This window comes from Hyperolius riggenbachi, chromosome 6 (assembly GCF_040937935.1).
Source record: "Hyperolius riggenbachi isolate aHypRig1 chromosome 6, aHypRig1.pri, whole genome shotgun sequence".
NCBI lineage: Eukaryota > Metazoa > Chordata > Amphibia > Anura > Hyperoliidae > Hyperolius > Hyperolius riggenbachi.
The window spans coordinates 22,323,529-22,349,845 of NC_090651.1; the positions used below are offsets into that span (position 1 = coordinate 22,323,529).

Genomic DNA, 26,317 nt, shown 5'->3' on the forward strand with positions numbered 1-26,317 from the left:
GACGATATTTGCTGGGTGCACACCGAGCAGATTTTGTATGAGATCCGCCGGCTGCATCAGCATCCGCGTGGCTAATGTATCTCTATGGGCTGGTGCACACCGGCGGTTTGAGGTTTTTAGCAAACCGCAAACGTGCAGCAAGAGGCACGTTTGCGGCTTGGTAAAAACCTCAAACCGCTGGTGTGCACCAGCCCATAGAGATAGATTAGCCACGCAGATTTTCAGGCGAATTCGGCCGGCGGATCCGCCCGGTGTGCACTGGGCCTATGTCACAGCAGGTCTCAGTGGCTGGGTACAGACCAGAGGAGATCACAGCAGGCTTCAGAGGCCAGGTACAGACCAAAGAATATTACTGCAGGCCTCAGTAGCCGGGTATAGACCAGAGAATATTACTGCAGGCCTCAGTGGCCGGGTCCAGATCAGAGTATATCACAGCAGTCCTTAGAGACCGCGTACAAGCCAGAGGATATCACAGCAGGTCTCAGAGACCAGGTACAGACCAGAGTATATCACAGCAGGTCTCAGTGGCCAGGTACAGACCAGAGGATATTACTGCAGGCCTCAGTGGCCGGGTACAGACCTGAGTATATCACAGCAGGTCTCAGTGGCCGGGTACAGACCAGAGTATATCACAGCAGCCCTCAGTGGCCGGGTACAGACCAGAGTATATCACAGCAGCCCTCAGTGGCCGGGTACAGACCAGAGGATATTACTGCAGGCCTCAGTGGCCGGGTACAAACCAGAGTATATCACAGCAGGTCTCAGTGGCCAGGTACAGACCAGAGGATATTACTGCAGGCCTCAGTGGCCGGGTACAGACCAGAGTATATCACAGCAGGCCTCAGAGGAAGCGTACAAACCAGAGGATATCACAGCAGGCCTCAGTGGCCGGGTCCAGACCAGAGTATATCACAGCAGGTCTCAGTGGCCGGGTACAGACCAGAGAATATCACAGCAGGTCTCAGTGGCCGGGTACAGACCAGAGTATATTACTGCAGGCCTCAGTGGCCGGGTACAGACCAGAGTATATCACAGCAGGTCTCAGTGGCCGGGTACAGACCAGAGTACATCACAGCAGCCCTCAGTGGCCGGGTACAGACCAGAGTATATCACAGCAGGTCTCAGTGGCCGGGTACAGACCAGAGAATATCACAGCAGGTGTCAGTGGCCGGGTACAGACCAGAGAATATCACAGCAGGTCTCAGTGGCCGGGTGCAGACCAGAGTACATCACAGCAGCCCTCAGTGGCCGGGTACAGACCAGAGTACATCACAGCAGCCCTCAGTGGCCGGGTACAGACCAGAGTATATCACAGCAGGTGTCAGTGGCCGGGTACAGACCAGAGAATATCACAGCAGGTCTCAGTGGCCGGGTACAGACCAGAGTATATTACTGCAGGCCTCAGTGGCCAGGTACAGACCAGAGTATATCACAGCAGGTCTCAGTGGCCGGGTACAGACCAGAGTACATCACAGCAGCCCTCAGTGGCCGGGTACAGACCAGAGTATATCACAGCAGGTGTCAGTGGCCGGGTACAGACCAGAGAATATCACAGCAGGTCTCAGTGGCCGGGTAAAGACCAGAGTATATCACAGCAGGTGTCAGTGGCCGGGTACAGACCAGAGTATATCACAGCAGGTCTCAGTGGCCGGGTACAGACCAGAGTATATTACTGCAGGCCTCAGTGGCCAGGTACAGACCAGAGTATATCACAGCAGGTCTCAGTGGCCGGGTACAGACCAGAGTACATCACAGCAGCCCTCAGTGGCCGGGTACAGACCAGAGTACATCACAGCAGCCCTCAGTGGCCGGGTATAGACCAGAGTACATCACAGCAGGTCTCAGTGGCCGGGTCCAGACCAGAGTATATCACAGCAGGCCTCAGAGGAAGCGTACAAACCAGAGGATATCACAGCAGGCCTCAGTGGCCGGGTCCAGACCAGAGTATATCACAGCAGGTCTCAGTGGCCAGGTGCAGACCAGAGTATATCACAGCAGGTCTCAGTGGACGGGTGCAGACCAGAGTACATCACAGCAGGTCTCAGTGGCCGGGTACAGACCAGAGTACATCACAGCAGGTCTCAGTGGCCGGGTACAGACCAGAGTACATCACAGCAGGTCTCAGTGGCCGGGTACAGACCAGAGTACATCACAGCAGCCCTCAGTGGCCGGGTACAGACCAGAGTACATCACAGCAGCCCTCAGTGGCCGGGTATAGACCAGAGTACATCACAGCAGGTCTCAGTGGCCAGGTGCAGACCAGAGTATATCACAGCAGGTCTCAGTGGACGGGTGCAGACCAGAGTACATCACAGCAGGTCTCAGTGGCCGGGTACAGACCAGAGTATATCACAGCAGGTCTCAGTGGCCGGGTACAGACCAGAGTATATCACAGCAGGTGTCAGTGGCCGGGTACAGACCAGAGAATATCACAGCAGCCCTCAGTGGCCGGGTATAGACCAGAGGATATTACTGCAGGCTTCAGTGGCCAGGTACAGACCAGAGTATATCACAGCAGGTCTCAGTGGCCGGGTACAGACCAGAGGATATTACTGCATGCCTCAGTGGCCGGGTACAGACCAGAGTATATCACAGCAGGTCTCAGTGGCCGGGTACAGACCAGAGTATATCACAACAGCCCTCAGTGGCCGGGTACAGACCAGAGTATATCACAGCAGCCCTCAGTGGCCGGGTACAAACCAGAGTATATCACAGCAGGTCTCAGTGGCCGGGTATAGACCAGAGAATATTACTGCAGGCCTCAGTGGCCGGGTCCAGATCAGAGTATATCACAGCAGTCCTTAGAGACCGCGTACAAGCCAGAGGATATCACAGCAGGTCTCAGTGGCCAGGTACAGACCAGAGGATATTACTGCAGGCCTCAGTGGCCGGGTACAGACCTGAGTATATCACAGCAGGTCTCAGTGGCCGGGTACAGACCAGAGTATATCACAGCAGGTCTCAGTGGCCGGGTACAGACCAGAGTATATCACAGCAGGTGTCAGTGGCCGGGTACAGACCAGAGAATATCACAGCAGGTCTCAGTGGCCGGGTACAGACCAGAGTATATTACTGCAGGCTTCAGTGGCCGGGTACAGACCAGAGTATATCACAGCAGCCCTCAGTGGCCGGGTATAGACCAGAGGATATTACTGCAGGCTTCAGTGGCCAGATACAGACCAGAGTATATCACAGCAGGTCTCAGTGGCCGGGTACAGACCAGAGGATATTACTGCATGCCTCAGTGGCCGGGTACAGACCAGAGTATATCACAGCAGGTCTCAGTGGCCGGGTACAGACCAGAGTATATCACAACAGCCCTCAGTGGCCGGGTACAGACCAGAGTATATCACAGCAGCCCTCAGTGGCCGGGTACAAACCAGAGTATATCACAGCAGGTCTCAGTGGCCGGGTATAGACCAGAGAATATTACTGCAGGCCTCAGTGGCCAGGTCCAGATCAGAGTATATCACAGCAGTCCTTAGAGACCGCGTACAAGCCAGAGGATATCACAGCAGGTCTCAGTGGCCAGGTACAGACCAGAGGATATTACTGCAGGCCTCAGTGGCCGGGTACAGACCTAAGTATATCACAGCAGGTCTCAGTGGCCGGGTACAGACCAGAGTATATCACAGCAGCCCTCAGTGGCCGGGTACAGACCAGAGTATATCACAGCAGCCCTCAGTGGCCAGGTACAGACCAGAGGATATTACTGCAGGCCTCAGTGGCCGGGTACAAACCAGAGTATATCACAGCAGGTCTCAGTGGCCGGGTACAGACCAGAGGATATTACTGCAGGCCTCAGTGGCCGGGTACAGACCAGAGGATATCACAGCAGGTCTCAGTGGCCAGGTACAGACCAGAGGATATTACTGCAGGCCTCAGTGGCCGGGTACAGACCTGAGTATATCACAGCAGGTCTCAGTGGCCGGGTACAGACCAGAGTATATCACAGCAGCCCTCAGTGGCCGGGTACAGACCAGAGTATATCACAGCAGCCCTCAGTGGCCAGGTACAGACCAGAGGATATTACTGCAGGCCTCAGTGGCCGGGTACAAACCAGAGTATATCACAGCAGGTCTCAGTGGCCGGGTACAGACCAGAGGATATTACTGCAGGCCTCAGTGGCCGGGTACAGACCAGAGTATATCACAGCAGGCCTCAGAGGAAGCGTACAAACCAGAGGATATCACAGCAGGTCTCAGTGGCCGGGTCCAGACCAGAGTATATCACAACAGGTCTCAGTGGCCGGGTGCAGACCAGAGTATATCACAGCAGGTCTCAATGGCCGGGTGCAGACCAGAGTATATCACAGCAGGTCTCAGTGGACGGGTGCAGACCAGAGTACATCACAGCAGGTCTCAGTGGCCGGGTACAGACCAGAGTATATCACAGCAGGTCTCAGTGGCCGGGCACAGACCAGAGTATATCACAGCAGGTGTCAGTGGTCGGGTACAGACCAGAGAATATCACAGCAGGTCTCAGTGGCCGGGTACAGACCAGAGTATATTACTGCAGGCCTCAGTGGCCAGGTACAGACCAGAGTATATCACAGCAGGTCTCAGTGGCCGGGTACAGACCAGAGTATATCACAGCAGGTCTCAGTGGCCGGGTACAGACCAGAGTATATCACAGCAGGTCTCAGTGGCCGGGTCCAGACCAGAGTATATCACAGCAGGTGTCAGTGGCCGGGTACAGACCAGAGAATATCACAGCAGGTCTCAGTGGCCGGGTACAGACCAAAGTATATTACTGCAGGCCTCAGTGGCCAGGTACAGACCAGAGTATATCACAGCAGGTCTCAGTGGCCGGGTACAGACCAGAGTACATCACAGCAGCCCTCAGTGGCCGGGTACAGACCAGAGTACATCACAGCAGGTCTCAGTGGCCGGGTCCAGACCAGAGTATATCACAGCAGGCCTCAGAGGAAGCGTACAAACCAGAGGATATCACAGCAGGCCTCAGTGGCCGGGTCCAGACCAGAGTATATCACAGCAGGTCTCAGTGGCCGGGTGCAGACCAGAGTAGATCACAGCAGGTCTCAGTGGCCGGGTGCAGACCAGAGTATATCACAGCAGGTCTCAGTGGACGGGTGCAGACCAGAGTACATCACAGCAGTTCTCAGTGGCCGGGTACAGACCAGAGTACATCACAGCAGGTCTCAGTGGCCGGGTACAGACCAGAGTATATCACAGCAGGTCTCAGTGGCCGGGTACAGACCAGAGTATATCACAGCAGGTGTCAGTGGCCGGGTACAGACCAGAGAATATCACAGCAGGTCTCAGTGGCCGGGTACAGACCAGAGTATATTACTGCAGGCCTCAGTGGCCAGGTACAGACCAGAGTATATCACAGCAGGTCTCAGTGGCCGGGTACAGACCAGAGTACATCACAGCAGCCCTCAGTGGCCGGGTACAGACCAGAGTATATCACAGCAGGTCTCAGTGGCCGGGTACAGACCAGAGTATATCACAGCAGGTGTCAGTGGCCGGGTACAGACCAGAGTATATCACAGCAGGTCTCAGTGGCCGGGTACAGACCAGAGTACATTACAGCAGCCCTCAGTGGCCGGGTACAGACCAGAGTACATCACAGCAGGTCTCAGTGGCCAGGTACAGACCAGAGTATATCACAGCAGGTCTCAGTGGCCGGGTACAGACCAGAGTACATCACAGCAGCCCTCAGTGGCCGGGTACAGACCAGAGCATATTACTGCAGGTCTCAGTGGCCGGGTACAGATCAGAGTATGAAAAAGTGTACAGTATAGGAAATAGACCTATATGAGACACTCGCTGGTACTATAAAACTGCAACCTTTAATATCAAATGTAGCAAATTACATATATAGGCACAAATGTGCAGAGAAGCACTACATGGGACCTGACATATGACAAGAGGGTGACAAATACGGTATAATGGATGCTCCATAAATCACGCTAATAAATATAATGTGATTTCTTGGCAAAAGAGGCAATACTCCAACCCGGTACAGCCCTGGGCGGCAGCAGTCAAAAGACAGCCATGTGATTCTCATGCCAAACACATCTGACATCTGTCAAACACGCAAGACATGCAAAGACATACAAAGTAATCAGAATCAGTACACATTCTTAAAGGACAACTGAAGTGAAAGGGATATGAAGGCTGCCATATGCATTTCCTTTTAAACAATTCCAATTGCCTGCCAGCCCTGCTGATCTATTAGGCTGCAGTAGTGCCTGAATCACACCAGAAACAAGCATGCAGTAAATCTTGTCAGATCTGACAAGAATGTCAAAAACACCTGATCTGTTGCATGCTTGTTCAGGGTCTGTGGCTGAAAGTATTAAAGGCAGAGGATCAGCAGGGCAGCCAGGCAACTGGTATTGCTTAAAAGGAAATAAATATGGCAGCCTCCGTAGCCTACAGTTGTCCTTTAAAAATCCATTGCAATACACTCCTCGCGGCTGTAAAGAGCAAAGCTGTGGAATATACAGTACTTGCCAACGTCTGGCAGTTATGCTGTGTAGACAGAATGAATGCATGGTGCCTTCCTCTGATGCAGCATGCCAGGAATGGTCCAATGCGGGAATCAACCAGGGGAGATCAAATGATCCGGTAACCAGCGAATCCCGTCTGGGCGTCCAAAGCCGTTTATCCACCAGCCTCTGGGACCGCTACAAATGGCAGGTGGATACATGGCTGTGAATGCCCAGATGAGGTCACAACCTATCCATCAGCAGGAAGCTAAAAACGGAACTCACTAGACGTGACATGTTGGCAACAAAAAAAAAAAAAAAACAACAACCCTGATTGTATACACTTTGCATTCCAAACTGCATAAAATTTGCATGCAAATTGTAATTTTTAGCAACTCGTGACATCACACCTCCCGTGTGACATCACATAAGCCACGTGACATCACACCTCCCGTGCTTTTACACCTCACGTCCCCATCCTGTACGGATGTCTGACTGCTCTGTCTGCCAGGGGGATGTACGGTACATTACATTTCTACCAGTGCAGATATATAAATACACAAAAATCCCATCCGCTGTCAGCTCAGCGTAAGGAATGCACAGCTCAGATCACTCCAATTAACGAGATTCCGTCAGGAGACGAGAGAAGCGCTCATTAATAATGCAGTCTAACATCTCGCTAACCTTTCTACCCCGCTCTAGAACTTCATCCCTCTCTATAAAAAGGTCCATAAATTCCTCTGGATTCTGCCGCAGCGAAACGCGTCCCCGCTAATCCCCCCAATCATCCGAGGAGATCAGGGGGGAAAAGAAACCAACATTGCTTGCCAGAGCGACAGTATTTTTGTGACACGAATTGTATGAATACGAGAATCAGGTGTTTTTCACTACACATTGTTTTATTATAATAAACGAGAGGAGTCTTCTCCCGACGATTCTCCCGGGAGGCACAGAATATCGAAAGCGCCTCTCTCCAATCTGCGGCGAAAAAGGAAGCAGAGTTTTCTCTGTACTGTTTAACACCCATATGCTAACAGATTTTCCTCCGCAGATTCAATCGGGCGATAGGAGCGGCCAAGAGCATTGTCATCGCCACTTACCTCGCCCGCCGCGTGATGTTGCATGTGCGCCGCCGTCGAAAACCACTTTTACCCCGCATGGAAACAGAAGGCGTTGCTAGCCGCACAATCATTTAAAGCAGACAATCAGATTGCACGTCAATTTAGTTCATGTTCCTGGATTCTCTAAGCATTAGACTCTATGGGCTCTATTCTCAATGACGGTAAAGTACATGCGGGAAGTTTGCGACCAAAACATCGTCAAGTTCACATTCACAAAATGTTCCGCATGTTTTTTTCCACATGCAAAAAAAGTGCGGTAAAAGTGCGGGATTCATGCAGAAAAATTTCCGCAAAAGTCGGTATTTTCCGCACACAAACATCAATTCACAAAACATTTCAGGCTCCTCATTTCGACGTTATTTACAGATTTTTTATCACCTACAAGTAGTAGGTGATATATTCCGCATCCCATGGACTTTAATGAAGTCTGGAGGCTTAAGGGCTGTGCTTGCTGGACTGTCATTTTTTTTTTAAACACTTTTTCATGCGACCTTTTTACCGCACGTTTAATGGCTGTTTCCGCATCTTTTTTACCGCATGCGGAAAACATGCGGAAAATTTTAGTGTATGCGGAAAAAATGCGGAGTTTACCGCTGGCGGAAATTTTGCGGTAATATTTAGAGGCAATTTGAGCCCTATATGCTGAAATATTTGCAAGTAGGTGAATATACTGAATTCATTCTGGAAAACTTCCTTTCTAGTAACCCCTTACGTACAAATCCCAGATATCCTTATTTATTACCCCCGTTTACAAATAATATCCTAATTACCCGTTGTTTACAAATCACAAGCCACCGTATTGCCGTGTATACAACAGATCTTAAAGTGGACCTGAACTCTTGCATAGGACAGAAGGGAAACAGAGAGAAATGCGCCCTGAATGTATTTAGAGAGTTTAGCCTGTCTAATTCCCCCTCATCTGTGAAAAATCACTAGTGTAATTTGATCTCTCAGCTGTGTCAGCTGGCTGCCATGGCAGAGCAGCTAATTTGTAAACACAGGTTGTTAAGCCTAGGTTTGCTTCCATGAAAGCAGGAAATAGACACACTGGAGATTTATTGCAGAATTCCTATCCGCTGTAATGTAGAATAGTTTTTCTTTAAAGGTTGTCATGCTGTTGTGTATCTTTTAGAGCAGAGAGGAAGTTCTGAGTTCAGGTCCAATTTAATTCCCTCTAGTGTGCAAATCACAAACGACCTATTTACCCCGTGTACAAATCATGAACGACCTCATCACCTCTTATATACAAATCACCAGAGTCTCCCATTACCCCTTGTCTACAAATAAGGCAGACCTTTATCCGTGAAAAACATTATCAAAATTTAAGTAAAGTAATGATGGGTGATAAAACACTAAATGTAAACAGTGTGACTGACAAGACACACATTGCGCCTCAGTATCGTCTCTTGCAGGACAAGTGCGCTTGCCTTCCAGCCGGAGGTGACATATGGGGTGGGTGTAACAGGTGACAATTGCCTCGACAGCATGACAAAGCAGAATGCGCCACATTCTTCCAGTAACCAGACGCTGCTGGTTACCCCTTACATCACGTAACTACAGAAACGCACAGACAACAGACACATCTATACATTTCCGGCATTCAGAGGGGCAGACCCAGCACGACGATGACTCCCACAGGCAGGCAGGCAGACACACACACACACACACACACACACACACACACACACACACACACACACACACACACACACACAGCAGCCATACATACATACATACACACACACACACACACACACACACACACACAGCAGCCATACATACACATATACACACACACACACACACACACACACAGCAGCCATACATACATACACATATATACACACACACACACACACACACACACACACCAGCCATACATACATACACATATACACACACACACACACAGCAGCCATACATACATACACATATACACACACACACACACACAGCAGCCATACATATACACACACACACACACACACACACACACACCAGCCATACATACACATATACACACACACACACACACACACACTGTATACACACACACAGTAGCAGCAGCCATGATGGAATAGGGACAATGCAGCAGGTAGGGAGGACATGCAAGAGTTAATCCTGGCCACGCACTGGGTCAGGGGTGTGTCCGCTCGTTCTGCTCCCCTATTGGCCGGCTCTTCTGCATGTGCCAGACACCAGCCAATGGCTCGCAGGGCACCCTGTTCATTCATAAAGCGCAGGAACTGATGGTGGCACAAGGCGAGCGCAGCCAGTTCCATAAAAAAAAAAAAACCTGACATTGCTGGTCAATATAGTTCTCCACAGCAGGTGCAGACAGAACTCTGCAGCCGATACAAGAACGAACAAACGCTAATCAACGTATATTCCTGGCAGCTGCTCAGTTTTCTCTATAAGCAACAATGGGGGAGTGCAGAACCTGCACAGCATAGTGCACACTGCAGCAGCGTCAGCCAATCATAATTCACCAACAAAGAGCAGTCAGAAAAGCGATGACAGCTGCTGCTCGGCTGCGGCCGCGCTGACACGTGCGCGCAGTTTATTAAACGGCCCCCTGTGAGCGCATACATAATGTATAGGGAGTAAACAAGAGATGCTGTAGAAAAATCTGATTTCTATTTATAATCGTCGCCGTTATTTGGGAGCAGAGATAAGGCGCGGTGTGAAGGGCGCTTTCCCACCATCAACGTTCTGCGATTGCGGTCGCTTGCAAATCGCAAAAAGCTAGGAACAGACAAGTGTGAAACTGCGGCGAACATTTCTATTAAGGTGACCGTTAACGGTACAATTTTTCCTTCAGATTCGGTCTTTCGACTGTATTTTTATGATCGAATTGTATAGAAAACCGCTCAGTGCGTGGTGCAAATCGAAGTGAATCGATTCTTTGGTCGATTGTAAAAGGAAAAAAAATATAATCCGAAAGTTGGATTTTATGATCGAATCGGAATACAAAACCTTAACTCATTCCAAATAATGGGAACAATCAATAATTGCTTTCTGATTAGTTCCGATCTTTCAAATCACGTCGAGACGTTGAATCTGAAGGAAAATTTGTACCGTTAATGGGCACCTTTAGTGCGATGAGTTTGCAATGCGATTTTTTTTGCCAATCGCCATCCTGCTACGTTTTCGTGCGCCTGATCGCCTATACTTTCCATAGGAGAACAGGAAATCGCATAACAAACCCACCGTTATGCGATTTTTCCACAATTCAGTGATTTAAAACATTATCCTGCTTGTTTGATCTCTCTCCCGGCGCAAATCAAAGATTCACCGCCATCGGGATCACGGCGGAATCGCAGTAGTGGAAAATACAAAGAAACTTTATCACAGCATGTTTGCAATTGCATTTCTTAGTGAAAAAGGGGCTCCGAGGTGAGAGGAGGATGCCATGTTTATTTCCTTGTAAACAATGCCAGTTGCCTGGCAGCTCTGTTGATCTTATTATTATTATTAATTGTATTTATAAAGCGCCAACATATTACGCAGCGCTATCTTCTAGCATAAGTAGTGTCGGAGTCGGAATACTAGCCATATGTACAGTAAAACCGGAGTCAGCTGAGTCAGAGTACCTGATGTGCTGCATGCTTGTTCAGGGTCTATCGCTTAAAGTTTTAGACACACAGGATCAGGTTGACAGTCAGGCAACCTATTGTTTAGTGTCTTTGTTTGGTAACAGTAAGTAGTCCAAGTTTGTTCAAAGCCAAAAGCATGATTAAAGAGAAACCGTAACCAAGAATTGAACTTCATCCCAATTAGTAGTTGATACCCCCTTTCCCATGAGAAATCTTTTTCCTTTTCTCAAAAGCATCATCAGGGGGCTCTGTATGGCTGATATTGTGGTGAAACCCTTTCCACAGTGTGATGTCAGCACCACGGTACTGACATCACACTGTGGGAAGCCTTGTTGCATTGTGGGAAAAAAACAGCTGTTTCCAACTGCCAAAAATGCATGATCTCCTTCCACAGACATCACCTGCCAGCAGTAAAGATGTTGCCATGTGATGAATATCTGAATGTAAATCAGGGAGAGGAAAGATTTTACAATGGGCCAACACTGACTAAATCATTTATACATAATTATTGTAAACATTAAGCACTTGATTACATTATTTTCACTGCAGTTCCTCTTTAAGGGGAGGGGGGACGAGAGGGAGGGCCCTGCCACAGGCTTACAATCTAATGGTGAAGGGGGCTGAACTTCGGTATAAGGAAGAAGTGTTGCTTATTTTACGAAAAGGTTAATTGTGTGGTTATTGTACTGATCCTTTGCACCTGATGCTTTTTGAATCACAGACTTACATATACAGTATACAGAAAACAGGGAGGACAAACTTCACTCAAGAAAATCTATTGCAGCAAACTATTAACTCCATACAAAGTTTATAAGTTCACTTGAAGCCAAACTTCTCAAAACGAATATACACAGACATATCATGGACAGAGGCTGTACAGTGAAATCTGTAGGGGTGATTAATGAGAGGTTGGTCATTCTTTGTTGATGCAAATTTACTCTGCTTGGAATTGGATCAATCCTACACAGCAGCTGCAATGGCTTGCATAAAATTTGCATCAACTTAGAATTCCGAGCATCTCATTGACCATCCCTAGTATAATCCATATAGGAGCTCCTGGAATAAGGAAAACACTCATCGTGTTGTTCAACACTTCTCATACCAACACAGCAGCAGCAGCGGCGGCGGCAACGTGCAAGATCTACCCAGCGCGGCACAAATGATCAGTGTATGGTGACACCCAGCCGTGTATGGCAGCAATCAGCCCTCTACGGTGCCATAGGGTAATCCTAAACAAAGGAGAAATTCTGTCGAGATCACCACACTGGCAGACTGTAATTCAAGGAAATCGAGAAAACCTTGGGGTATTAGGCAACCTTTTAATTTCCTGAAAGCCATTTCCTGTAACTTGATGTACTTGATAAAGTATATTTATGGATGTAAAAAGGACTGAAGCCACCACACTATTTTCTATACTGCCTGTCCAAAAAAATAGGTCACCATCTGGATTTAACAAAGCAAATAGGTAAGAGCCTCCCATTGGATAATTACTGCATGGACGATTACATTCTGTACCCAAAGAATGAGGTCAGCTGACTACCTAAACATACTGAATATAACCAGGTTATTCCATTAGCGAATTTCTTCTTCCCTGCTGGCATGAGTATATTCCAAGATGACCACACCAGTATTCCACCGCTTCAGATGATGAAAGTGTTTCAGGGAGCAAGTAACATTGTCTCACATGGATTGGCCACCACAGAGTCCAGACCTCAACCCCATTGAAAACCTTTGGGATGTGCTGGAAAACAATTTGAGCAGAGGTCCGAATCTCCCATCATCTCTACAAGATCTTGTCAAAAAATGAATACAACTCTAGATAGAAATTAATGTTGTGACATTGCAGAAGCTCATTGAAACGATGTCATGGTGGAGGCGTGCCCTAATCAAAAAGGTAAAGGCGGGCCAAAGAAATATTAAAGTGTGTGACTGTTTTTTGGGGGACAGGGAGTGCATAACATTATCAGCAGGGATAGCCAATGAGGTGCAAAAAAAAAAGTATGCAAATTTCATGCACCTTGTAAATGGGCCAATCGAATGCAGACTGGACCATTCTCGAAAAGTTACATAAAACTAATGTAGCATAAGCAGGTTGTTGGCGATCTCTAGTTATTAGCTATCTTGAGTTTTATGTGGACTACAGAAATAAAATCTTTGGCTTAGTATGGCAGTTGCAAGTTTTGCACAGTAAGTTATACAATTACTTACTGATACCCTAAGGAGTTCCTGACATGGTCAATGGGCTGGTAACAATTCTGCATTCAATGCAAATCTATTCAGCTTGGAACTGGGCCAATCCAAATCATCAGGGAGTACATTGGACTGAACCAATTCCAAGCTGCACACAGTTTGCATTTAATTTGCATTTTATACAGATTTTTAGCATTTCATTGACTATTTACATTCTTAATCACTGTAAAAACAGCCAGCAATCATTTTCCACAGCATGTGACAAGCTTTCCAGGCACAAACTCATCAACATAATCAACAATAATAACCACACACATGGAGAAATCTGATGACGCAATCTTGGTAACAACTGTGAAACATGACGGCGGAACAATTTAAGCAGAACTTGAATGAGTTGCTCAATGAGGCTCCTCCTTCACAGATGTGGAAAGTCACTCCCTTCCACACTAGCATAAGAAGACACAGTAACATTATACTGAACTCTGGATCTGGTCAACTCAAAGAACATTAAACAAATGAACCACAAATGCAGCCCACACATACCACAGGCCAATCCAAAGCAATGCATTTCAATCTCTGCTTCTAAAGAAGGTTCTGCAGCCGTGCTGGCCATTTATTGAACAATAACAGGAAGAACTGTAACACCACCCCTCCCCACTCCTGATCCCCCACTTACGGCAACCCTCCTCGTCACTGTTATCAGTGCAATCATCATCCTCATCACATCTCCACAGGGTAGGGATACAGCGCTGGTTTGCACACTGGAACTGGTTCTCCTCACAGTCAGAGGGGGGCAGTGCTGGGGGGAAAACAACCCAAGCAGTGAGTGGGCCAGTATCTGGAAGGTGTGCGAGTGATGATGAGGTGAGCTGAGGGTGGGGTCTGTAATTAGACACAAGGGTTACAGGCTGGGATGGGTGATGTGGAGAAGGAATGGGACCATGATGACACTAGAGTTGCTGGGTGGGGGAGGGAGGATGAAGATATGAAGTGAATACAGACTTGGGTTGTTGTTGGGGGGGGGGGGGGGTAAGATGGTGGCGGCTGTAGGTGAAGTGCAAGGGGTGCTGGGAAAAGTACAGGGAAGATGGAGGAGATGGATGCAGGGAGGGATGTGGGTTCAGAAGGATACATAGTGTGAGGAGGTGAGGGCTGATATTGAGAGATGAAGCTCTGCAGAGATTAAAGAGAATCTGTATTGTTAAAATCGCACAAAAGTAAACATACCAGTGCGTTAGGGGACATCTCCTATTACCCTCTGTCACAATTTTGCCGCTCCCCGCCGCATTAAAAGTGGTTAAAAACAGTTTTAAAAAGTTTGTTTATAAACAAACAAAATGGCCACCAAAACAGGAAGTAGGTTGATGTACAGTATGTCCACACATAGAAAATACATCCATACACAAGCAGGCTGTATACAGCCATCCTTTTGAATCTCAAGAGATCATTTGTGTGTTTCTTTCCCCCCTGAGGGGGGAGTGCATAGCAGAACCACAACACTGAAGAACTTGGCAGCCTTCCAGACACAGGCTGACAAGTCTGACAAGGGAAAGATACATTGATTTATTACAGAGACTGTGATAGCAGAAAGTGCTGCAGTAAGCCAGAACACATTAGAATAGCTTTTGGAACTTGTACTATGATAAAAAACAGGATGCAATTTTTGTTACGGAGTCTCTTTAAGGGGAAGATAGGAAGGAAGAGGGGTGATAATTATGAAATGTGTTCACAGGAAAGTATAACTCCAGTCTTTGAAGGCCGAGCTCATCATTTTTGGCACAGCACAAATTAATTGAGGTGACTGAATCAGGAAAGTTGTGGTTCATCAAGTAGAACATATTTCTTTATTTCCCAGTCCATCCTGAACCAGGGCTGTGAAGTCGGTACAAAAATCTTCAGACTCCAAAACTTTACAAAACTGCCGACTCCGATTCCAGGTACCCAAAATGCCTCTGACTCCTTAGTCTAATACTTACCAGGGCTGTGAATTTTGGCCAAAATTCATCCGACTCCTTACTCCGACTCCAACTCCGGGTACCCAAAATTGCTCCGACTCCTCGACTCCAACTCTGACTCCACAGCCCTGTCCTGAACACTAGGATGCCTATGGCCCTCAAAGACCGGAGTTGGACACCGCCGATGTACAGGATTGGGGGAGGGGGCAAAAGATGGGTTTGAGAGGCACACAGGTTAGGATGAGATGATGGGGTGTGAGAGATGGAGGCTGGAACGAGGCAGTGTGGTAAGCGGGACCAGAGGTATTGCCCCTGTCTGTGAAGCATGAGGTTATGAGTTCCACTCGCAGGTCAGAAAAAAAAAACAAGTTATAAAGGGTGTAAAAGTGTGCAGGATGGGGTGGGGTGAGAGGAACATAGGCTAAAAGGGGGTGATGGGGTGTGAGGTGCAGGAACAAGGCAGTGTGGTAAGGAGGGAGTACAAGTTATGAAGGGGTGTGAAGCTGTACATGATGGTATACAGATACAAGACGACGAGACAAATAACATTTATATTCCGCTTTTCTCCTGGCGGACTCAAAGCGCCAGAGCTGCAGCCCCTAGGGAGCGCTCTATGGGCATTAGCAGTGTTAGGGAGTCTTGCCCAATGTCTCCTTACTGAGTAGGTGCTAGCCGACTGAACAGGAACAGCGGAGATTCAAACCCTGATCTCCTGTGTCAGAGGCAGAGCTCTTAACCAGTACCCCAACCATACACAAGAAGGAAGGGAGAATCGGATGACAGGAGAGGAAGCAATAATAAAGTTTATCACATATATAGTGTTGAGGCTTTATCTGTGAATAAAATACGGGCTGGTGATGGTTGTGGGCCTGGACAATGCACATACTGGAGAGGATTAGCCACATGCTGTCACTGAACATCATGCAGATGGAGGGGGACGGACTGTTGTGTCATACAGAGTACCACTGTGGCCTTCAAAGCACAACAGCAGCCAATCAGGAGTCGCCTACCAGGTGAAAAGCACCAAATTGAAAAGAGGCATGGGATTGGCTGTTCAGGGTGAACGTGCTTTATGACATCCGATGGGTATATTACTCACTCCTAAAAGGTGGCTGTTGGTAAAATGGTCATAAGACATTAGCTATGCCAGGATACTGGCTGCAAGCAGGATGGGCACAGGCTGGCACAGCAGCAGTGGGTGAGAAATGTACAGGCAGTAGTGCCAGGGTGGCATGGAGACCAGCTGGCAGAGAGGAAGCCGTGTCTGAGAAATGGGCCATACAGGGCTGGTGAGTTAGTGCTTAGCTGGTCAGAGGCTGGCAGAGCAGCAATGGGTGGGCTCTGGATCCAGGTTGGCAGTGATGGTGAGATAGAGTGGGCACAGACTGGCAGAGAAGCAGTGGGTGGGCTCTGGAGCCAGGCTGGCAGTTACCCAATGTGATAATGAAAGATACAGTTTAATAATGATGAGATACAGTGGGCACAGGCTGGCAGAGCATCAGCGGGCGAGAGGGGTGATCGGGCAATGTGTACACAGACTGTAACTAGGGCAACCTGGAGAAGCTCCAACAGCGAATGGCATGCACAAAGACAGCAACTATGGAAAGCAGATGAAATGAGGGGAAGGGGTGTATGATGGGGTAGAATGGGGTAAGATGGTGGTAGGATGGCAGAAACTGGAATAATGCAAAAGTGGGCGAGAAAGACAAGAGTGGAGGGGGCAAATGGAGGGTGAATCAGGTGAGAGGATTAGCAGGGAGTGTAAATAGAAGTTCAGAATGAAGAGAGATAAAGGTGCAGGTTTTTTTTTTTGAGGGGATGACAGCCCTGGTTGTGCAGAGTTGCTGGTGCAAAAAATGACTGACAGTAATATTGGTGAGCAGGAAGATGAGGAACAGGGCTACTAGCTGTTGCTGACAATATGGCTGTACAGTGACTGTGCGGACACAAGTGTCACGGTGGGGAAGGAGCAGGAAATGAGAACAAGGGTAAAAGGTGAGGGGATGGTAGTGATTGAGAAGAGGAATACTTGTGAGGGGGGGGAGGGGGGGGGGCAAAGCGGTGGTTCAAAATAAAAAAGTTAGGACAGGGGCAAATTGTAAATAAAATCAGAGTGCTTTGACGTGCAAATCATTTCACGCAAACCTGTGACTTTAAAGGACAACTGAAGTGAGAGGGATATGGAGGCTGCCATATTTTTCATTTTAAACAATACCAGTTGCCTGGCAGCCCTGCTGATCTATCTGGCTACAGTAGTGTCTGAATCACACCAGAAACAAGCATGCAGCTAATCTTGTCAGATCTGACAATAATATCAGAAAAACCTGATCTGCTGCATGCTTGTTTGGGGTCTATGGCTAAAAGTATAATAGGCCCCGTTTAGACTGCAGAACGCAGACCGCAACGCATGCGGACCGCAACACGTACGAACGCACGCCATCCGCGTTTGTGTGCGTTGCGTGGCTGATCCCATCACTGAAAAGTGAATGGGACAGCCATGCGTTTTTACAAAAAATGCGTGCAGCATGCGTTCCCGGACCGCACAGGTCCGGAACGCATGCAGTGTGAACATCAGACATTGCACTCTATGCACTGTCTGATGTCGTGCGTGTCGGCCACCTGCACGCGTTTCCAAAACGCGGCTGGAAACGCGTGCAGTGTGAACGGGGCCTTAGAGTCAGAGGATCAGCAAGACAGCCAGGCAACTGGTATTCCTTAAAAGGAACCTAAACTGAGAAGGATGTGGATTTTTCCATTTAAAAATAATACCAGTTGCCTGACTCTCCTGCTGCTCCTGTGTCTCTAATACTTTTAGCCACAGCCCCTCAACATGCATGCAGATCAGGTGCTTTGACTGAAGTCAGACTGGATTAGCTGCATGCTTGTTTCAGGTCTGTGATTCAGCCACTACTGCAGCCATAGAGATCAGCAGGCCTGCCAGGCAACTGGTATTGTTTAAAAGGAAACATCTATATCCCTCTTTGTTTAGGTTCCCTTTAAAAATGAAAGAAATATGGCAGCCTCCATATCCCTTCCACTTCAGTTGTCCTTTAAGGGGGAAAAAGTTAAACCACGGACCCTCAGAAAGTTTGCAGTCGCGCTTCCGTCCATGAAAGGGCATGGCGTCACTGAGCAGCAGGCGCACTGGTGACCCACACTTGCGCAGCAGCACACAAACACTCGTGCAAAGAGGGAAAAGCCCTGCACAAGTGGCTCCATGCTCCTGAACAGGTGTGGGTCGTCTTGTGACTGCGCAGTGTCCGCTCTCACGCACAGGAATGCAGCGGCTGAAACCTCTTTAACATGCGCTTGTTGAAGAGGATCGAAGGATCTCAGCACCGGAACCGTGAGCTTGAAGGAGGTGCTTCCAAAGGCTTACCACTTCTTAGGCAAGTATTTGCCTTGGGCACTTTTCCCCCACAGGTACTCTTTAAACTCTACGTTTCACTTAAACAGAATAAAGGCAACATTTTAAATTGTTGAAATTGAGAAATTCTATTGTATGAAAAATATATGCTTATCCTGAATGTTTACATGTTTCAGAAAAGTTGAGACCGAGACTAAAAAGTTGTGTAAGGTTAGAAAATAAGAAATAAATAAATCCAACAAGTAACTTATTAGGTTATTGGTGTCAGGTCTGTAATATGGTTCGGTAATAAAAAGAGCATTCCAAAATGCAGGATGAGTCTCTTAAAGATAAAAATGGGGAGACGTACATCTGTCTGAATTACCATGAGGGCAAATAACAGTTTAGGAACAACATTTAAGGTAAAATTGCAAATCGTTTGGGTTTACATTGTGTACAGTACATAATATCATTAAAAGGGTCAAGGAAGGGACAAGGCCTAACGCCCAAACTGGATGGCCATGATCTTTGAGGCCTCATACAGTACTGCATTAAAGGGATACTGTAGGGGGGGGGAGGGTCGGGGGAAAATGAGTTGAAGTTACCCGGGGCTTCTAACGGTCCCCTGCAGACATCCTGTGTTGGCGCAGCCACTCACCGATGCTCCGGCCGCCGCCTCCAGTTCACTTCTGGAATTTCAGACTTTAAAGTCTGAAAACCACTGCACCTGCGTTGCCATGTCCTCGATCCCGCTGATGTCATCAAGAGCGCACAGCGCAGGCCCAGTATGGTCTGTGTCTGTGCAGTACACTCCTGGTGACATCAGCGGGAGCGAGGACACGGGCATGCAGGCGCAGTGGTTTTCTGACTTTAAAGTCAGAAATTCCAGAAGTGAACTGGAGGCGGGGCCGGAGCATCGGTGAGTGGCTGCGCCAACACAGGATGTCTGCGGGGGACCATTAGAAGCCCCGGGTAAGTTCAGCTCATTTTCCCCCGACCCCTACAGTATCCCTTTAAATACAGACAAAATATTGTACAATGCTCAGGAACACCTCTGAAATCTACTGTACGTAACCACAGTTCATCACTTCATCTGCCATGTAAAGAGGCCATCTACAAAACATCATCCAGAAATATTGCCGCTTTATCTGGGCCGAGTTCATTTTAGATGGACTAAGGGATATGTGGAAATCTGTCCTGTGGTTTTATGAATCATGGATGGCAAAAATAATAATTTGACTTATCAGCCCTCAGTTCAGGAGCCATCCGAGATGGTACAGAGGTGCGTTCAGATGGCTGGAAAGGTAGCATACACAGGAAGGCACCATTAATGCCCCACCAAAAAATATACAGGTTTTGGCGCCACATATGGTTCTTTAGAAACAAGGTCTTTTTCAGCAAGGCCCTTACTTATTTCAGCAGGAAAATGTGAAACTGCATACTGCGCTTATTACAACAGGATGGCTCCACAGCACAAGAATCTGGGTGCAAACTGTCCCATGAAATGTATGACAAAGTAGACCAGAACTATTAAACTCTGAAGTCTTACATAAGGAAGGGATAAAATATCTCCTTTTCAAAAACACAGCAACTGACTAATTTTCAAAACTTTTATAATATATTCCTGAAAAATGAGGTAACTGAGCCCAACAGTAAACATGCCAGTGCCCAATCTTTATTGTAAACACATTACTGGCATTCACTTCAGCATTAGCATATATTTCAAAAATAAAAAACATATTTCTCATTTTCAACATTTGCTATGTTGTGCTTGTACCATTTTCAACCAAGCATGGCGTTTGCATGATATGCAAATCAGCAAATTCTGCTTTTCTAAACAATGTCTCAACTTCTTTGGAAAAGGGGTGGTAGTGGGTCGCAAAAGGGGGCAGACATGCTGGTTGGGGGGGGGGGGGGGGGGGGGGGAGACAGTAAATGTAAGGGAGGAAGGAGCAACACTGATGTGGAAACTGGTGAAGGTTGCAACAGTGATGGGGCACTAAGGGTAGAAGGATAAGGGACAGGCACAGTGAGGGTGGCACAGTGATGGAGGACAGGGATGACAGTAGTGATGGAGGCACAGTGATGGGGGACAAAGACAGCAAAGGGATGACAGCACAGTGATGGGGGACAGGGGTGGGGGGACAGGGATGACAGCAGTGATGGAGGACAGGGATGACAGCAGTGATGGAGGACAGGGATGACAGCAGTGATGGAGGACAGGGATGACAGTAGTGATGGAGGACAGGGATGACAGTAGTGATGGAGGACAGGGATGACAGTAGTGATGGAGGACAGGGATGACAGTAGTGATGGAGGACAGGGATGACAGTAGTGATGGAGGACAGGGATGACAGTAGTGATGGAGGACAGGGATGACAGTAGTGATGGAGGACAGGGATGACAGTAGTGATGGAGGACAGGGATGACAGTAGTGATGGAGGACAGGGATGACAGTAGTGATGGAGGACAGGGATGACAGTAGTGATGGAGGACAGGGATGGCAGCAGTGATAGGGGACAGGGATGACAGTAGTGATGGGGGACAGGGATGGCAGCAGTGATGGGGGACAGGGATGACAGCAGTGATGGGGGACAGGGATGACAGCAGTGATGGGGGACAGGGATGACAGTAGTGATGGGGGACAGGGATGGCAGCAGTGATAGGGGACAGGGATGACAGCAGGGATGGGGTGACAGGGATGACAGCAGGGATGGGGTGACAGGGATGACCGCAGGGATGGGGGGACAGGGATGACAGCAGGGATGGGGGGACAGGGGTGACAGCAGGGATGGGGGGACAGGGATGACAATGATGGGGGGACAGGGATGACAGCACAGGGATGGGGGGGCAGGGATGACAGCACAGGGATGGGGGGGCAGGGATGACAGCACAGGGATGGGGGGGGGGGGGCAGGGATGGCAAGTTGGCACAGTGATGGGAAAAGGGATGACAGCAGTGATGGGAAAAGGGATGACAGCAGTGATGGGGACAGTGATAGGGGATAGGAATGGCAGTAATGATGGGGGACAGGGATGACAGCAGGGATGGGGGGACAGGGATGACAGCACAGGGATGGGGGGGACAGGGATGACAGCACAGGGATGGGGGGACAGGGATGACAGCACAGGGATGGGGGGGGGGGGGGACAGGGATGACAGGTTGGCACAGTGATGGGAAAAGGGATGACAGCAGTGATGGGGACAGTGATAGGGGATAGGAATGGCAGTAATGATGGGGGACAGGGATGACAGCACAGGGATGGGAATACACCTGATGAGGGGCTAGTGAGGCAGGTGACGCTCCTGATGGTGATGGAGGAGGGGAGGATGGTGCTGCGGATGATGATGATGATGACACGACACGCGGTGAGGCCGCTCTTACCTCCGCCGCTCCGGCCCCCCAGCAGCAATAATAGGAGGAGGAGTCCCGGTCCGGCGCCGCCGCTCGTCATGGTGCCACCACCGGGTCCCGGAGCGCATGGAGCCGGCTGCTGCCTCTCCACACACCGGACCGCCCACCGGGCGTGTCCACACAGGGGCGGGGAGCTGCGCGAGGCAACACGTAACCACTGACAGGCAGGGGGCGCGGCCTGCAAAGACACCCGCACAGCGAGGCGTGGCCTCTTGTCATCCTGCAGGTGTGACACACCCCTAGTAGGCGGAGAGAAGGCGGGGTCACAGCAGACAGCAGCTCTAGCAATTAACTATTTCCTGGTCATGACATTATTATTGTCATTTTGTTTTATTTTTGTTTATTTAATCATTTTTTTATTTTTTATCTTTTTTTTACAAAAAGAAACCTGCATGTGCTGCAAAAGTTTTCAAGAATTAATTATTTTTATTTTTTTTAAAAAATATTTGTACAATTATTATTATTATTATTCTTGTTAGACATTTATATTATGCACCCACACATCTATCACTGCTACAGAAAACATCTGACTGCGTTAGGTGAGCGTTCTCGCCATAGGACCTAATGATTGTCAATGATATAACACATGTGGCAAGCCCTCAAAACTCACCTTTTCACTCTGGCCTACTACCCCTCACAAGTGCTCTAAACCTACAGCTGAACTCTGGTCCCCTACCATTCGTGTCCTTACCTCTCCCTGTAGATTGTAAGCCTTTGGGAAGGGTCCTCCTCCTTTTGTGTCCTACCTGATCTGGCACCTCCATTACTGTGAACCCATGCCATGCATTTGAGTGAACCTAAGTTGCCTAATCTCCATGCTCCCATCCAGTGACAGAGCATTACCTTGTACTCATACTGTGCTGTGTGGTCTGGTTTTCTTGTATTCCTGTATTGTCATATTGCTGTATGTCACCCCTAAATATTGTCTGTAACCTAAATTAATGTCCAGCGCTGCGTAATATGTTGGCGCTTTATAAATACAATAAATAATAATAATGTGGTGTTTACAATTATACAGTAGAGTTTTTATTTCTTTACCTACATGCAAAAAAACCACACGCTTGTCCATGTAAAAAACGCATGCGAAACATCGCTTATGGGTTTAGGTGTTTCTGCGTGTTTGCCCCTGTGTACTGCAATATTTTATGTGCTTTTACTCTGCGTTTGTGATGTTGTGTTTTTTCCGGACAAATGTATTCTCTGCCCGAAAGCATGACAGGAAGCGGAAATAAGTCATTTGAAAACAGAAAACTCAGGTGCAAAGCGATCGCGCAGTACTAATGTGCAAATCGCACAACGGATGCAAACATTTGAGCTATGCTCATAAGTCTATTTGCAAAAGACATCCCCTGGATATGAACACATTCACTCAACACCCTTGGTCAACCATGGCCAGGCCCATAGATGGAATAAAGCGGTTTTAAACTCTGACAAAATATTCAATAAAAATGTGTTTTCCTACTTTTTATAACCCATACAATTATAATATTTGCTTTTGTGCACAAGTATTATTATTCATTTAGAAATTATATGTTCCCAAACTTCAGTTCATTTACTTTGGAAGCTGCTGGTGCATTTTATTCATAACTGTTGTATCTCTATTGTAAATGCAGCCAGTAGTGATTTCTGAACAGTGTTTCAGTTCAGGACTCATTAGCAGAAGTTTCTGCACAGTCAGAGAATGTTTACTTAATTGTATCAAGTGTAGAATGTAAACACAAGATAAGGTTATCACCAGTTCGGATGCGGCTGCCCCTGCAGGAGAAAACGTCAGTACTGTGGTTTAACCCTTTGAATGCTGTTTTACTAAAAAAAAACAAATTGTGTTAGTATACTATATGCTGTAAATAATATTTTAGAGCAAAGAAGACATGCTGGGTTTCATTGCACCTTTAATATATAATGCAGCCCTAGGCAAGGTAGTAGATTTGGGGCACTGTTGTGGTCCTTTTGGTAAGTTGAAGTGAAGGGAGGCACAAGAAGGTGGCAGGTGGGCCCCTTGACTCCCACTAGGCCCCAAGCACCTGCATAGGTTGCCTGGTGCATAATCCTGCTCTGGTGAGGCCTGTTCCAAGTGGAACCTGTATGGTCTTGGCCACTGTTCTGCTGTTCAGAGTGATGGCAATCTTTTTATAGCCTAGGCCACCTTTATGTAGAGCCAGGGCTGTTTCTTGGACAGGGAGACCGCCCCGGGTGCAGACCGGCAAGTAGAAGAAGGGTGCGCAGGCAGAAGGACATAACCACTAGGGAGCTGATGACATGCGGTGCAGCTAAATGAAAGGAGAAAGAAGTTTACCAGCTCGATCACCTTCCTTGACTCCTCCTGGGCTGCCTGCGTCAGACATCAAGTCATCATCACGTCACCACCGCGTGACAACACCTGGTGTCCTGTAGCGGTACTGCAGGCTGTCGGTGCGTGGCGCCCATGGAGGAGTCGGCTTACCGCTCTCTTCGCCGGTGTGTTTTCCTGGTCCCTGCTTGCTCCTGGATGATCGGCTAGTCACTAGTAAGTAGGCAGATCTACTTGTGAACTGTGGCTGTGTGACTGTCCCTAAAGAGTAAGGGTTCTCGAGGCCACAGGGATGGGGGGGGGGGGACACAATTTTTATACCCTCGCCTTGTGTGCAATTTAGCCTAGAAACTGCCCTGTGTAGAGCAACAACTTGTTGTAAGCTCCCCGGAGAGTTCTCGGCCATGAGGAGCCATGCTGAACTCCCAGTGATCCGTGTAGGAGAGTGTGAGAGCGATAACACCAAACTTAACACACCTACTTCCCATTCACACCTTAGCCCTTGTAACACTGAGGAGTCACATGACCCCAGGGAGAGAAAATGTCCAACTGAGCAGAATTTTGACATTCTTCACTCAGGGGTGTACTTACTTTTGTTGCCAGTGGTTTGGATATTAATGGCTGTTTTATGAGTTATTTTAATGGGACAGCACATTAAACTGTTATACAAGCTGTACACTGACTGCTTTACATTGTATCAAAGTGTCAAATCCTCAGTGTTGTCCCATAAAAAGAGGAAATATTTACAGAAATGTGGGAGGTGTACTCACTTTTGTGAGGTGCTTTAACTTTTTTTTTTGCAACTCTGCAGGTTCTGTAGAGATGGCTGGGAATCACTTTGTGATTGTGAATTCCCAGAAAGTCATGTCTCATAGATCCCAGCTCTCCCTCTTTTAGAGGGACAGTCCCTCTTTGGGAGCCCTGTCCCCCTGGCCCTCTTTCCACCTCATTTCAGGACTTTGTCCCTCTTTCTGTGTAAATATGTTTAAAAATCTCTACTGAAAAATGTATATCATTGACTCTAAACTTTATTCCCATGCTTTAAATTGATATATTTCTTATTTTAAAATGTTAACATGAAGGAATATGAACCAGGAAAGAAAGGACCAGTGTGGTTTGAGTTATAAAACAACATATTTTTCTTAAGAAATCTTTATGGTATGACTAGGGGTGTGACAGAGCATAATCAGGGGTGTGGTGGGGGTGTGGTCAGGGGTGTGGCATGGGCGTGGCTTAAGTGTCCCTCTTTCTCATCTCAAAAAGTTGGGAGGTATGATGTCTGACGGTTACGTGCTTGTTATGGCAGCAGTACACACAGTTACCAGCAGGTTTTACAAGTGTCCTATGTGGGTCACTAGAGGCAGGAGGAAGTGAGTGCACCGGTTTTATTACTCCCAGTAGCTGGGAAATGTCTGCCAGCCTCAGTGCAATGAGGAAGTCTCTCTTTAATATTGAAACTAGATAGCACAATGCTTTTTTGTGAATGTGTCAAAGCCCTAAAAAAAGTGTAAAGTCATTGCTAGAGTGAGTCACATCACATGTGGGCATCTCCTTATGAGGAACCGACAGGAAACAATGCTAAACTCTTTTCTGCTCAGTAGCGCAGAATAGCGTGTGACATGGCGGAACAAATCACCGGCAGCCAGATGCGTGAACTGGCTCTCAGTCACATCGCTTATTGTCCTTCATCAGAGCTCACAATCTAATATCCCTGCATAGCCAGTAAAGTCTTAAAGTGTACCAAAGCCATTTAAAACTAAGTTTTATGCATACCTGGGGCTTGCTCCAGCCCCAGCCCCATGCAAACGGATCGCTCCCCCACCACCATCCTCAGTCTTCTTCATCTTCAGTCCTGGGTCCCGTAACTTCAGCCAGTCGCGGCCATTCTGCGCTAGAGAAGTGCGGCCTCTACATATCTCTCAGAGGTGGGGAAGAGCCCCTTGTCCAT

General features: G+C 47.9%; 1 protein-coding gene across 2 annotated transcripts in view; it reads right to left on the minus strand.

The window, feature by feature from the left end:
* The window catches only part of LRP8 (LDL receptor related protein 8), a 308,337-nt gene extending 286,132 nt beyond the window's left edge, over positions 1-22,205 (minus strand). Inside the window, exons 1-2 of one of the 2 annotated variants that reach the window (XM_068238988.1) lie at positions 22,050-22,205; positions 14,041-14,163 (exon numbers count right to left, since the gene is read on the minus strand). In XM_068238988.1, the coding sequence (XP_068095089.1) occupies positions 14,041-14,163; positions 22,050-22,119 (193 nt within the window). In that variant the 5' untranslated portion in view covers positions 22,120-22,205. The remainder of the gene's footprint in view (positions 1-14,040; positions 14,164-22,049) is intronic. The other variant, XM_068238989.1, reaches the window with a different exon arrangement.
* Between the last annotated feature and the right edge of the window lie 4,112 nt (positions 22,206-26,317).